This window comes from Xyrauchen texanus, chromosome 18, assembly GCF_025860055.1.
Source record: "Xyrauchen texanus isolate HMW12.3.18 chromosome 18, RBS_HiC_50CHRs, whole genome shotgun sequence".
NCBI lineage: Eukaryota > Metazoa > Chordata > Actinopteri > Cypriniformes > Catostomidae > Xyrauchen > Xyrauchen texanus.
The window spans coordinates 39,358,694-39,373,955 of NC_068293.1; the positions used below are offsets into that span (position 1 = coordinate 39,358,694).

Below are 15,262 nucleotides of genomic sequence, written 5' to 3' on the forward strand. Positions count from 1 at the left end.
ATTGAAATGGTGGATCTAAATCTCTTCAGTCTGAACAATCTATTTTCCATTTGATTTGACATTTTGCATTTCTGTGACCCTTCCTGTTTATACACTTCTTTTGACTGGATTCACTTGCTTCCCTCACAACAGTGGGCGGAGAAGAGGTTCCCCTTTAAAGTGATGCTTTACAATGGCACAAATCATTAGGAGCATCAGGATTAACTGTGCCAGTGAGGAATCTCTTTCTCTCTTGTCTTCAGGATAGGTATTGACCCCCTCCCCCATTTCTCATGTAACTTGTCTTCTTTGGGGCCTGTGTTGCTCAGCGAGTATTGATGCTGACTACCACCTCTGGAGTCGCGAGTACGAATCCAGGATGTGCTGAGTGACTCCAGCCAGGTCTCCTAAGCAACCAAATTGGCCAGGTTGCTAGGGAGGTTAGAGTCACGTGGGGTAACCTCCTCGTGGTCGCGATTAGTGGTTCTCTCTCTCAATGCGACACGTGGTAAGTTGTGCGTGGATCACGGAGAGTAGCATGAGCCTCCACATGCTGCGAGTCTCCGCGGTGTCATGCACAATGAGCCACATGATAAGATGCGCGGATTGACGTCTCAGAAGCGGAGGCAACTCAGACTTGTCCTCCGCCACCCGGATTGAGGTGAGTAACCGCACCACCACGAGGACCTACTAAGTAGTGGGAATTGGGCATTCCAAATTGGGAGAAATGGGGATAAAAAAATATTGTTGTCTTCAGTGCAAACATGAGGAAACTGAATCCAATTTCGAAGAGCCAATGCATAACCCATGCTTGACTAATTAAATGTCTAATATAAATACTAATAATACATATTTTGCACCACAAATTGGCCCATAGGCTCGTTACATTCTCCAAGGCATTTCTAGCTACACAAGGTTAATTTTGTGCGTTATTATGTTACAAAATATGTCAGAATGCAATTCATGAATGATCACCAGTTTTAATTATTAGGTATCATTTTATTTCTTATTTATTTACAAATCACTTTTATGGCACAGCCATTTAAGAGCAACTCTAATGTTTGAGAACAGTATGTTTTTGGCCTTATCCTACTGTGCCTTTAAGACTTTTCTCAATGTAAATGCTCTCTTTGCAACTGAAATGAGAAACACTTTCTGTGAACTGTGGGTTTGCGGTCGAATCTAACATGGTTTTTATCTGCCCCATCCTTCAATAACAGCCTCTTTGCAAAGCCTGAATTACATCGTGACGATTCATAAAACAATCTGCGATATGACCCCTTGAAAATGCTGAGACATAAACACATGCATCTCCGCAATACTATTAAAGACTGACCTGCGATCATCGAGTTCTGCGCTGCTGACTGCTCGAGAAGCACCATATGCTGCAGGAGAGAGTTATGAGCCGAGCCGCCCTCCCGCTCTAAGGTGGAGGCAGCCAGGTAAGACGGCAGATGGGCCCCAGGCATGAACGGAGTGGTTCTAGGTATTCCTGGCACTGCCCTTCTGCCACTATCCTGCTGGCCAGATGCAACCTGTTCGAATAGAGAAAGATCACAATGGTAACCTGAAAAGAATTCAGAGAGTGAGAACATTCACCCGTAAATCGATAGGAGACTACAGATCTTTATTTTGTGAATATAGTGCTTGCGTCAGCGAGCAGTATGATCACTCATTGTCCCTCAAAGGGCTCTTTTTGAAATTCCACTGGTGCTGAAAAGCTGCATATGGCACACTGACAATCCAGACAGGGGCCCCTCTATGTGCGATACCCCTACGGCTGAGTGTACACAAGCAGGACCTCTTTGTCATGGAGAGTCTGAGAGACAGTCAATGCTTGGGATTGGCAACCGTATTTCCTACTAGGAGTGAATCTCCCGTTCATACACAGCATGTCTATATGAGTTAATCAAAGTCAAGCCCCTTTTCTGTTCTTTTCTACTTTACAGTGCAACGGAGGAAGTCGAACAAGTGAAACGGCATTCTAAACAGCATGGATGAAGAAAACAGGAAGAAGACAAGAAGACATGACTTAGAAGCTTTTCAACTGCACATCACCAGATTTGCAACCAGTACTAGTAACAGAAAATGTAGTAACTGTGGTGTTACAGATAAGTTATATATTCATATTAAATAGTCTACTAAGGAAAAGAGGTTGTTTACAGAGAAACAGGGTTGGTTTGTTTTCAGATATTCTAAGAGAAGACTTGGTGATGAAATAAAACACTATTTATCAATTTAGGAGTACAAAACAAAACATTTCACACAGACCCAAATAAGTGGTCTTAGCATAAGGAGTTAATAAACTATTGTGTGGAATACAAAAGTCTCCAGATGTATTGATCATCACAAATTACTCATACACCATATGTAAATATGTAATGCAATTAATTAATGGCAATTACGTAATCAACCAACTCTGCATGTGTGGAAATGTGTGTGTGGGCTGCTACCACCAAAGACCAATTTTGGCCCACACTGCAAAAAATCACTTTCTTTTTTTTTCATATCTAAACATCATTAAAACAAGACACATTTACTGAAGAGGAAAAATAACTGATATTAAATCTTTTTTCAGAGAAATCCCAAAAAGTATTTATTTTTTAATTTTTTCTTTATTTATCCATAAAACAAGAAAAAACAAGAAAAGAAAAAAGAAAAATAACTGTTTCCAATTTGAATTAAGTTTATTTTAATTATCTGACAAACACATTTTTAAGCACTAAACCTCATTCAATTTAGTTCAATTTCCCTAAAAACAAGATTTAATATCTTGTGGCATTTTTGTAGCAAGTTTATCTTGTTTTAAGGATGTTTAGATATTTTTATTGGAAAACAAGACAAATATAGTACTTCATTATGGCCGTTTACAACAAACGTGCTTTTGCGACCTTCAGCACTGTTTTCAGATAAATAGTGTAAAATTAAGGAGGTTTACGCTTAAACCAAGAAAAAAAAAAAAACTTTTGCTAACTATTGTAAATATTTACTTGTTTTTCACTAAATTTAGCTTTTTTTCTTACCCTCATGTGTTATTAGAATGAACAAAAAAACGAAAAGATTAAAAGTGAAAACTGACATAAATGTGAAGAACTGAAAAAAAAAAAAAAAAACAACTTACATTGATCTCAAATTAACTTTATATATATTTTTTGATACACAGTATATATATATATATATATATATATATATATATATATATATATATATATATATATATTATTTATTTATATATATATATTTTTAAACAAATTTACAAACCACCTTATTTAAACAAAGTGTGCAAAAAAAAATTAAAATTTTTTTTTTATGATACATTAACTATAAAATAGAAAATAAAACTAAATAAAAAAAAATCAAAAACAGTAGTAACCCCGCTCACCCCTATTGATTTTTATGTTCTTGATTTAAGCATAAATCTCATAAATTTTGTTCGATTTCATTAAAAACAAGACTTAATGTGTCATTTTGCTTCTCAAGCAAGTGTATGTAGTTTTAAGGGTGTTCAGATATTTTTACTGAAGAACAAGACAAAAATACTGAAAAATGACTCGTCAGTGCAGGAAAATTCTTTGTCTGTAACAACCATGCGAGACCAATAGAAAGAGCGAGCGAGCGAGCGAGAGAGAGAGAGAGAGAGAGAGAGAGAGAGAGAGAGAGAGAGAGAGAGAGAGAGAATGCAAGCTGGACTCACGCTGGAGGGGCCGGACGCTGGAAGACCCAGGGTGATGTTGGGGAGGGAGGGTGACGTGTACAGTGACAGCTGGCTAACAGGTCCCTCTCTGCCAGTCAGTCTGTGTGCCAATGATGGCTGGAACGACACACATGCAAACATATGCACTGATAAATAAACCCCGCTGATGAAAATAAACAGCTCTATTTGGTCTCTCTCCAGACCCCTGTCTACAGAAAGAGACAGTTGATGTCTGAGAAAGAAAGAAAAAAAAGCCAGGAAAATGGCAGAACACTTCCTAAAATGACAGAAGGAAAGCTCAATAAGCTCAAAAAGCCCAGTAAAGCTCAGTTTAATGAACATTATTTAATCACCCTCATGTCATTTCAACCCCATGTGACTTACTTTCTTCTGTGGAACACAACAGCACATTTTTTGAAGAATATTCACACAGCTCTTTTTTCCATTTAATGACATAATGTCTTTACTGACACAGCTGTCCAAATATAAATATAAAAAAACACACCATAAAAGCATCATAAAACCAGTCTAACTGATTTGCTGTTCTAAGCTGGTTTGAGATGGGCTCCCAGCATGGGCAAGCCAGTGTTCAGCTAGTCTCCTAGCCACACCCCTTGAAAAGAGCCCAAAACCCCAAAGGCACCATAGCCTGTTTTATGGTGTTTGTAATGACTTAAAGAAATAGTTCACCCAAAAATGTAATTCTCTCATCATTTACTCACACTCATGCCATCCCAGATGTGTATACATTTCTTTCTTCTGCAGAACACAAATGAAGATTTTTAGAAGAATATCTCAGCTCTGTAGGTCTATTCAGAAAAGACCTAGAGATGCAAAATGGAAAATAGTGGCCAAAACTTTGAAGCTCCAAAAAGCACATAAAAGCAGCATAAAAGTAATCTATCTGACTCTATGTCTTCAGAAGAGATACGATATAGGTAAGGGTGTGAAATAGTAATATTTAAGTGATTTTTTTTATATATAAGTTGTCCTCCCTGTCCAGTAAGTGGCAATATGCATAAAGAATGCAAATCACCAAAAACAACAGAAGAACTCTTAGGAGAGAAGACCGCTTAGTAGGGTTGGTAAAGTGGACATTTACAGTAAAAGACTGACTTAAATATTGATACGTTACTAACCCACACCTATCTTCTGCAGAAGAAAGCAAATCATACACATCTGGAATGGCCTGAGGGTGTGTAAATAATGAGGTTATGTTCATTTTTGGGTGAAATGTTCCTTAAAGAAGGCTTGGAATATAGCATACAGATTAAAATTGACTCATTTATAGCAGAGTTTTTGTCTGTCTCTCACCCTCACCAATAACATCACTTCAGGAAATATGCCTTTAAATACTGGAGTGTTATGGATACATTTTGTGCTGCATTTATTTGCTTTTTGGAGCTTCAAAGTTCTGGCCACCATTCGCTTTCATTGTAAGGACCTACAGAGCTGAGATCTGAAAATCTTCATTTGAGTTCAGCAGAAGAAAGAAAGTCATATTCATCTGGGATGGCATGAGGGTGAGTAAATGATGAGATAATTTAATGTGGCAGGGTGGAGGGCGGGGCCGGGTCGTGATCCTACACACCCGGTCCCGTATTAGGCTAATTATGCCTCCGTGAGGGATAAAGGTCGACTGCAGGGGATCGTGCGGGAGAGAGAGATCGTTTACGGAGGCATAATTAGCTTAATACGGACCGGTGTGTAGGATCACGACTGCCCCGCCTCCCTGCCACATTTACATTTTAAGAAGGCTTGGAATATAACATATAGAGTAAATGTAATTTAGTTTTAAATTTTTTATTTATTATGTATTTTTTTGGTCCTTTTTGGGGCTTGACAGTGTGGTCACTATGAAAAGTCATAGCATAAAAAAGAGAGCTGTATAAAGATTCTTTATAACACAAAGCTTCTCCTTGTGTTTCACAGAAGAAAGTCAGATCATTAATGTTGGAACAACATAATAGATAGAGTAAATATTGACCCTTTAATAGCTAAGATTAAAATAAAAGATTCTACAAACTCAAATCTGCCGTGCTATCATGAGACTAGCTACAGTAACGGCAGTCTTTGGCAATGACCGTCGCAGTCATACTACTGCTGGTCAAGTGTGCACTAAAGCTGTACCTCAACTGGACTGCTGGAGATGGATCCAGTGATTCCGTTCTCATTGGTAATGTTGTTTGAACTGTTGTTGGGTGAACTGGGGCCTGAACCAGGTGCACTGCTGCATGCAGATTCTAGGACAAATAAATAAATATATAAATAAACAGGTCAAGACTGTTTGATATCTGAGAGCAGGGTCCCCACCTTACTGACCAATGAACTTCCATTCCTTGTCCAGTTGCTTTTTATTACTTGTTATGAAATTTCAAAAATAATTTAGCTAATTAATCATTTACTGGTTTGTAAACAGTTTTGACCCTTTTATTGAAAATATTAACAACTCAAAGAACAATTCGCTCACAAATGGAACATCACTATACAGTAGTTTAGGTAGAAACTAGGTAACAAGAGTAATTATCGATTGCATGAGATCTGTAAACACACACACACACACACATTATATACATATATATATATATATATATATATATATATATATATATATATATATATATATAAAAATGTAATGTTTAGCTAATTATTTCCAGGGGCGTATTTCGGACATGTATCTAAGGTGTCAATCAACAATATTCCTGTTTGAGTACCTTCCTTTTACCTTTTATTTACATGCATAATGTATGGAACATTAAGAGGCCTTGTGGCTTAGAACAGATATGAATAATTATATAGGGATTCAGGGATTTACCCAATACATTTACCAACAAATTTAACCATAGAATGGACAATTTTGGTCATTTTTTTTCCTAGCCTAATCTGCTTGCGTGTCTTTGAACGGATTAAAATGGCGAATGAAAATGACGGATACAAATGATGGAAATGGGTATTGTTGCTGTGTCTCTGGTTTACTGTTAATAAAATGACCTTTTCTCTGATCGTGTCTCTGCATCAAAACTCAACTCTTATTAAAGTGGGGGGGAGATGATGCTGCTGCAAGAGCGAGGTAAGAGAGAAAAAGCATAACGGACTCAGGTTGCGAGGTAGACAATAGGTTAAGTTATAAAACCAAAAATTCATAGCAATAAATGTATGCATATGACATTTGGAAATAATATAATTTTATTTTAGCCTTATGGTGAAAAAGAGCATAATCAATTAGTACTTATGATATTTGTAATTAACATTATTTTATCTTAAAATATGAGATGGGTGGAGTTTTGAGTTTTAGGATTTTTGAGAACATTTTACAAGCTGAAGTTACTTAAAAGGGATGTTCCATGTTCAGCAGGAAACCGTTGGAGTGCGTACTCCGGGTAGGGAAAGAGGTATTGAGTTCAAGTACCTCGGGGTCTTGTTCACGAGTGAGGGGACAATGGAACGGGAAGTTGACAGGAGAATCGGGGCAGCGGGGGCGGTATTGCACTCGCTCTATCGCACCGTTGTCACAAAGTCAGCTGGGAGGAGGCCTCGGGGAAGACCCAGGACTAAGTGGAGAGATTTCATCTCCACACTGGCCTGGGAATGCCTTGGGGTCCACCAGTCAGAGCTGGTTAATGTGGCTCGGGATAGGGAAGTTTGGGGCCCCCTGGTGGAGCTGCTGCCCCCGTGACCCAACTCTCGCGAACTCTCCTCGATAAGCGGTTGAAGATGGATGGATGGATTCTGGGTTCAATACAAGTTAAGCTCAATCGACAGCATTTGTGGCTTAATATTGATTACAACAAAAATTAATTTCGGCTCGTCCCTCTTTTTGTTTAAAGTTAGCTAGAGTTAGGGACTTACAATGGAAGTGAATGTATAACATTTTTGGAGGGTTTAAACACTTTAAGCGTCTATTTTTCGGTTGAAAGGTGACACAAAATCAGTTCAGAGTTTTCTGGCTTTGTCTAAAGTACAATAAACTACACAACATCTTTTCATCAAGTTTTTCATTGCTAAAATAGCCAAATTCATCAAATATTTCTTCAAATCGATTTCCCCCACGCTAAACCACATCCCCAGAGTATGACACGTTGCAGACTGCATCTATTTCCAGGTCCATGACCATAGAAACATTCTTTAAACACATTGAACCGAGGCATTGATCTGAGAGACATAAGTTTGTATCCGTCCCACATCAGACACTGTAGTACAAGGGTCTTCAACAGGGCTTCCGCGGTGGTGCCGCAGAGGGTCCGCAAATTAATGTTTAATCCACTACTGGCACTCGTAATAATCACCCGGAAGTGAGCTAGAGATAGTACCACCTATGTGCATATTATGCGGTCTGCGTAGTGCACCAACTCCCAAGGGGGGGTGCCAGTAACTTCACCGCCTGCCCTAACTCACGCGTTATATGTTATATCGCATGTTCTCCTCAGGCTCGCACGTCCCTGGCGAGAGAGGAGTATGTATTTTAGTCCATCCACATTCTGAAGCCCCTCGAATCTATAGGCATAAAATGCAACACTCAATTTTCAGACAATATGCCTTTTTCTTTATTTTATTTTATTTATATATTTAAACAGGAAAAGATTAAAGAAAATCGGGCCTGACTCAGTATAAAACTGATTTTCAGCAGGTTCCTGTTCTGCAGAACATAAATACCTCATACACAAAGAACTCAAAGACAAAACAGTAACAAACACACAAACCAAGAGAAAGCATCAGAGGGAAGCCATGAAGCCATCTCAATGGTCACAAATATACCTATCCATTAGATGGCGAGCAAATGTTATTTTAAATGGTCTTATTGATGTTATTGTTCTGATGTGCTGTGGAGTTTCATTCCAGGCTTTGGTAAGCACATGAAAAAAAGATCTCTGTCCATAGCAGTTCCTAAAAGCCGGTATAGGCAGAAGTCCATTTGAAACAGATCTCGTAGTGCGTTCGAGCCTTGAGCTGAGTTTTGGAACCAACGCAGTCAATGCTGCAGGGTCCCTGCTCCGTCTCTACATTCCAAGGGGTCCTTGGCCTGAAAATGGTTGAAGACCCCTGCTGTAGTACATCCAAAAATGGAAATGTACATTTACTCACCCTAATCCAAACCTGCATGACTTTCCTATGCAGTATGTTAGTCTCAGTCACCATTCACTTTCATTGAATCTGTTTTCCTTACAATGAAAGTGAATGGTGACTGAAGCTGCCATTCCACCTAACATCTTTTTTTGTGTTTGTTGAAAAAAAGACAAAAGACGGATGAACTTATCCTTTAAAGATGTGTTCTCTTACCTGCCATGTCAAGAGAGCGTTTCTTAGCAGTGGTGATGGGCCCGTCCTTCCTCCGCAGCAGCGGGCTACTCCTGCGCTCTGTCACTTTCTGCTTTAGTCTGGAACGCAGTTTCAGGTTGGGCTCAGAAGCTGAGGAGGAATTAAAGAGGATAGTCAGTCATCTGATAAAAGCAAAAACAGGGCAAATATTTCATTCTGCAACAGTGCTTTGAACAAGCAGGAGATGTGTAGAACATAGCTGTGTGATATCATGACATCAGCACTAAGACAATCCCCCCCGCTGCTGTCTACTTTCTTAAATGGCAGCTGCGTTCTAAGGGGCTGTTCACACAAACCATTTTTACAGACAGACAGACTAATTAATCCAGATTAATGGATGGACAAACACATGCAGATATATAGATTGATTAATCCTGATGGATGGATGGACCGACAGATGGACAAAGACAGACAGAAGACTAATTATTATGTCTGTACAGTGGATATAAAAAGTCTACACACCCCAGTTAAAACAGCAGATTTTTGTGATGTAAAATGTTTTCCAAAAGATAAATCATATAAGCCTTTTTGCAACTTTAATCTAAAAATTAGAACCTATGCAATACCAATACTGAAAACCAAAGTGACCCATTTCAGAGAAAAAATAAAAAATACATAAAAAACTTAGAATAACCTAACTGCATAAGTGTGCACATCCCTGAACTAATCCTCAGTTGAAGCACCTTTTGATTTTATTACAGCACTCAGTAGGTTTGGACAAGAGTCTAGTAGCTTTGCACATCTTGACTTGGGAATATTGTCCCACTCTTCTTTGCAAAAACGTTCCAGATCGGTCAAATTTCGAGGGCATCTCCTGTGTACAGCACTCTTCAGGTTCCCCCACAGATTTACTATAGGATTCAGGTCTGGGCTCTGGCTGGGCCATTCCAAAACACTCATCTTTTTTTTTGCTGAAGCCATTCTTTTGTTGATTTGGATGTGTGCTTTGAATCATTGTCATGCTGAAAGGTGAAAGATCTCTTCATTTTCAGCTTTCTAGCAGACGTTAGAAGATTCTGTTCAAAATGAACTGGTACTTGGAGCTATTCATGATTCCCTCCACCTTCACTAAAGCTCCAGTTCCAGGTGAAGACAAGCAGCCCCAAAGCAGGATGCCACCACCACCACCATGCTTCACCGTGGGTATGGTGTTCTTTTGCTGAGGTGCTGTGCTTTTACAATCTTGGTCTCATCACACCAGAACACTTTTTCCACTTGGTGTTGGGAGACTGGATATAGGTTTAAGCTGGCTTGGATGTTTTGGGTTTTTTTCGTTAGAAAAGGCTTGGTCTTGCCACCCTGTCCCATAGCCCAGACAGATGAAGAATACGGGAGATAGTTGTCACATGTAGGGAGCAGCCAGTACTTGACAGAAAGAGCTGCAGCTCCTTTAATGTTGCTGTAGTCCTCTTGACCGCTTCCCTGACCAGTTTTCTCTTTGTCTTCTCATCAATTTTGGAGGGACGTCCTGTTCTTGATAATGCCATACTTTTTCCACTTGTTGATGACTGTCCTCACTGTGTCCATTGTATATCTATTGGCTTGGAATTTTTTTTGTAGCCCTCACCTGAGTGAGACCTTTCAACAATGAGATCCCATTGCGGCTTCGTAAGCTCTTTGTGGCTCTTGTAGTAGGATGCAACCAAGAAAATGTCAGAAAAATCCTACAAGAACAGCTGAGATTTATTTGGAGTTAATCAGAGTCACTTTAGGTGAAGACAGGTGTGTACTCATTCACATGAGCTTGATGATTGGTTGATTCTGAACACAGCCACAATCCCAATTATAAAAGGGTGTGCACAATTATTCAAAGTTATTCTAAGGTTTTTTTTAGATGTATGTAAACTTCTGACTTCAACTTTATGTATGTATGGATGGACAGATGGACGGACATATACAGGCAGATACAAAGATTTAGACACAATATATAGATATAAAGACAAGATAGTCTGAATGGACGGATGGGAACTTTGCGACAGACAGATAGATAAATAAATAGCATAGTAAAGGAATAGATAGATAGACAGACAGACAGTTAAACTAATTAATCATGTATGTATGTACTTATGGAGAGAGAGAGAGAGAGAGAGAGAGAGAGAGAGAGAGAGAGAGAGAGAGAGAGAGAGAGAGAGAGAGAGAGAGAGAGAGAGAGAGAGATATGGATGGATGGATGGGTGGATGGATAGTCACAACACAGTAGTTCGGCAGTAGCTTGACCTGACCCAAGAAACTGATTAATCCTCATAAACAAGTGCATCTCGGCTCACTCATTATGTTTGTGAAATCAAACTCAAATAAACAATGCTGCAAACCAGCATCTGAACTTTGTCTATCTTGGCACACCAACTTGCCCAAAGTTTAATCAAGTCTGTCTAAGTGTAAATGCTGCAATGCTGTCAGTTAGCAAACGGTTTGCAAACACTCACGCTCTCTGAGTGCGATGTAGCGTGTCAGGACAAGTCTGCCACAAAGGCGGCGTACAGTCCTGACCTGGTAATTACCAAAATGGAAAAGGTCACCGTGAGGGTCATGCCTGTTTGAGACAATAATCCAGGCCGGGGCCATTGACATTTTTACAGACTCACGTACTTCGACAAAGACCTCTCAATCTCTATCCTGCATCAATTAATTGGGTATGCTCTGGTGGTTGATACTTGCTCAGTTTGTGCCCCCATGTCAAAATGTGCATTGCCCATCAAAGAGAGCATGCATAGTCCATTTGCACCCATGTTGGCCTGGGTATATATATATGAATTGCATGGAAAAGTTCACTCAGTGCTTTTTATTTTTCAGCGGTAAGGGTCTGGTGCCTAATGTAGCATGTATCAACTGAGAACAAAGAATCAAAAGCATTTACATTTTAAAACCCATTGATGTTGCTATGTTTACGCCTCTCATCTACACAGCAACACCATTTCCCTCCACTGAGAACTGAGACTTTCGGGGGAAATAATGACGTCAGGAAACTAAAAATGTGTTTGGTGTTTTTTAAACGAAAACGGATTAGTGTGGATGTGGCTATAGTAGACTACAGACCAGTGTGTTCTTCTATTCCTTCATTGCACTGCTGTCGGTCCAGCCCAAACTCCAGCTGTTATTAACAGGGATTAGGACACAAATTGCAACATCCAGGCTAATTAGTGTAATTCAGTTTAAAGCGCAACCTCAATACCACCCAGACTTCTCTAGCAGCGGCTACCTAACCCTGTAAACTCCCAGTGAAAATGTACATGTCAACATGAATGTAAAGAGCACTTCATTGTAAACTGGAGGTGATTCATATGGCGAACAAATGAGAGAACAGTGGAAGCCAGCCACAAACGACTTGCTTGACAATAAGACGATTAAAAACACATTCTCTGTAGAAGTGCCTCTGCCATATTTCTGATCAAATTATACCCTGGAGAAATGAACAGATAAAACCAGCCTAAGACTGGTCAAGCTATTCAGTTGATTAGTTTTAGGGGTGTTTGGGGCACATTTTAACTGGTCAAGCTGGGAGAAAAACCTGCTTGCAACATAAACCAGCTAAGACCATCTTAAACCAGCTAAGACCAGCTTAAACCAGCTAAGACCAGCTTAGGTTGGTTTTAGCTTTTTTTTTCTATCTCAACAGGGTAGACTATATATGTACCATTCACTGTTCACACCAAACCGGGGAACAACAGACAGTCAGAATTACTCAACACCTCAAGGCTGTTAAAAACAAATACTTATTTATGATTAATTTTGTGCCAGAAATTCTAAGAACAAACACGGTCACGGTTGCAAAAAGCTTGCTCTGAGCAAACTGTCAGTTCTCACTGAGTCACAGAACGCATTTAAATTTAACGAGGAAAGACTATTAGGAAAATTATGACGCAACACGGGTTGTGTATTATTCAGAACCAGGGTTCCCACTCTATATGGCTACTATGTCGTACGGGATGTTTAGAAATACTTTTGTTCAGACTGATTCACTAATGAATCACTCTGACAGACTGACCAATTAAATAAAATAAAAACATACTCGAAAAAAGGATTCACTCGCAAATTTATGAATTGAATGGGAGGCCATTCTTAAAGGGATAGTGCACCCAAAAATTGTAATTTAGTCATAATTTACCTGTTCCAAACCCATACGACTTTCAGTCTTCCATGGAAAGCAAAAGGGAGATCTTAAGCAGAATAACAGCCTATGTTACCATTCACTATCATTGAATATTTGTTTTTCTACATACAATGAATGTGAATGATGACTAAGACTGAAAATGGTGCCTAACGTCTCCTTTTTCACCTTTCGGGTTTGCAACATTAAGGTGAGTACATGATAACATAACTTTCAGTTTTAGGGCAAACTGTCCCCTTAAATTCTGAATGTTTTGACACTCAAACAAAAAGAGCAACTATCTCTCAGTCTGCACTATTCACTTCACTTTCCTAAAACAACATCACACTTCTTGCAGTTGCCAAGAGCCAAGGTTCCAGATGTCCGACGTTTAGGTGAGACAGTATGAACAGACTGTGGCCTGTCCTGAGAGGGGCGGAAGGGAGGGAAAGAGAGCGTTAGACAGTTCTGGTGAAGGCCAGGGCCACCCTCCCTCTCCATATGCCCAAGTGCATGAATGCACCAATGCCAGCCAGAGCAAACTGAGGTTTATCTACAGCAGGAGAACGGGAATCAGCTCGCAAACGAGCCTTACCGCAAATTCAATCATCATAACTAAACAAAGAACACTTCACAGCTTAACCCAAGTTCAGACCCACAGGTTCTCAAAGTTGATTTTTTTCTGAAGTTCCTCCTGGTTACCCAGGCTAACGCCAGACACAGGAAATATAACCATGAATGAATTTGTGCCTCTCATGGCTTACAAAAACAATGAACTATGGCAACACTGGGTTGCAACCATAGCTGGGTAAGTTACTCAAAAAAGTAATCCACTACAAATGAATAATTATTTCTCTAAAATTATAAACAGATTACTTTTCTGAATAATTCATCATATTACTAATAACTAATAACACTTCAATTAAAAACACATAATTATATAATCAAAATAAAAAATGCATTAAAGTGAGAATAAAAACATAGACGAATATTGTCAACAATGAAAGATTTGAGATACAGCAAATCCCCACAAGGTGTCGTTGAAAGTTTTTATTTCACCTCTAGAGGGCACTGTAATACTGCAGAAACAAGCTGTTTTACTGTAGAATCCTCCAGCGCCAGCCACAGAGGAACAAACTAAACTATCGGCATTGATATTTGCAGATAGACGACAATCCCAAAAAGCAACTATCGGCACAGATTAATGTGTAAAACTGATATATGGGGTCCTGGGTGGCTCAGCGAGTATTGACGCTGACTACCACCTCTGGAGTCGTGAGTTCGAATCCAGGGCGTGCTGAGTGACTCCAGCCAGGTGTCCTAAGCAACTAATTTGGCCCGGTTGCTAGGGAGGGTAGAGTCACATGGGGTAACCTCATCGTGGTCGCAATTAGTGGTTTTAGCTCTCAATGGGGCGTGTAGTAAGTTGTGCATGGATTAGCATGAGCCTCCACATGCTGTGAGTCTCTGCTGTGTCATGCACAACGAGACATGTGATAAAATGCACGGATTGATGGTCTCAGAAGCGGAGTCAACTGAGATTTGTTTTCCGCCAAGTAATGTACAAAAAATTTGTAACTTCATTGAAAATCAGTAACTTTAAACTGATTACAATAACTTTAAATGCAATGTGTTGCACTACTTGAGTATAAAAGTAATCAGATTACAGTAACTAATTAGTCTAATTTAGTCTCAGTTAGCCAGGTGTTTGACTAGCATAAAGTCTGGACCAGTTGGCAGGTTATTCTACCAAAGAACTGCCAATTTAGAAAGAAAAAGGTCTGTTTGACCGAAATGATGCGACCAATCAGAGTTTGTTTTGTTTATATGTGCCATTTACGGCTGGTTTTATCTGAAAAGGCAGATATCGTAATAATTCTCCACTGTGGAAAGAGCTCTGCAACTTTCTTCAATGGAAATCAAATGGTAGATGTTAGACAGAACGCTAGCATTAGAGGGTAAGTAAATGATGACAGGATTATAATGTTTGCTATCTCTTAATGGTGAGAAAGTTTGCTGTACAGTAGGGCTCTTTGATATAAGTAGAAGTTGAACATTGACCTTGTCCCTGCAGTAGAGATACAGTAGTAATGTACTCAGCATCTCCTTCACTGTAATTATGCTGGTCTCACCGGGACTCTGTACAGTATGTGCTACGGACTCAGGGCCGGCTTGTATACTGTGGG

At 39.5% G+C, this 15,262-nt stretch overlaps 1 protein-coding gene across 2 annotated transcripts in view; it reads right to left on the reverse strand.

The window, feature by feature from the left end:
- hdac4 (histone deacetylase 4) overlaps window positions 1-15,262 on the reverse strand; it is a 259,844-nt gene that overhangs the window by 84,517 nt on the left and 160,065 nt on the right. For both annotated transcript variants that reach the window (XM_052148118.1, XM_052148119.1), the window contains 4 exons: window positions 8,951-9,079; window positions 5,804-5,916; window positions 3,674-3,790; window positions 1,316-1,514 (listed from right to left, as the gene is read on the reverse strand). In XM_052148118.1, the coding sequence (XP_052004078.1) occupies window positions 1,316-1,514; window positions 3,674-3,790; window positions 5,804-5,916; window positions 8,951-9,079 (558 nt within the window). The remainder of the gene's footprint in view (window positions 1-1,315; window positions 1,515-3,673; window positions 3,791-5,803; window positions 5,917-8,950; window positions 9,080-15,262) is intronic.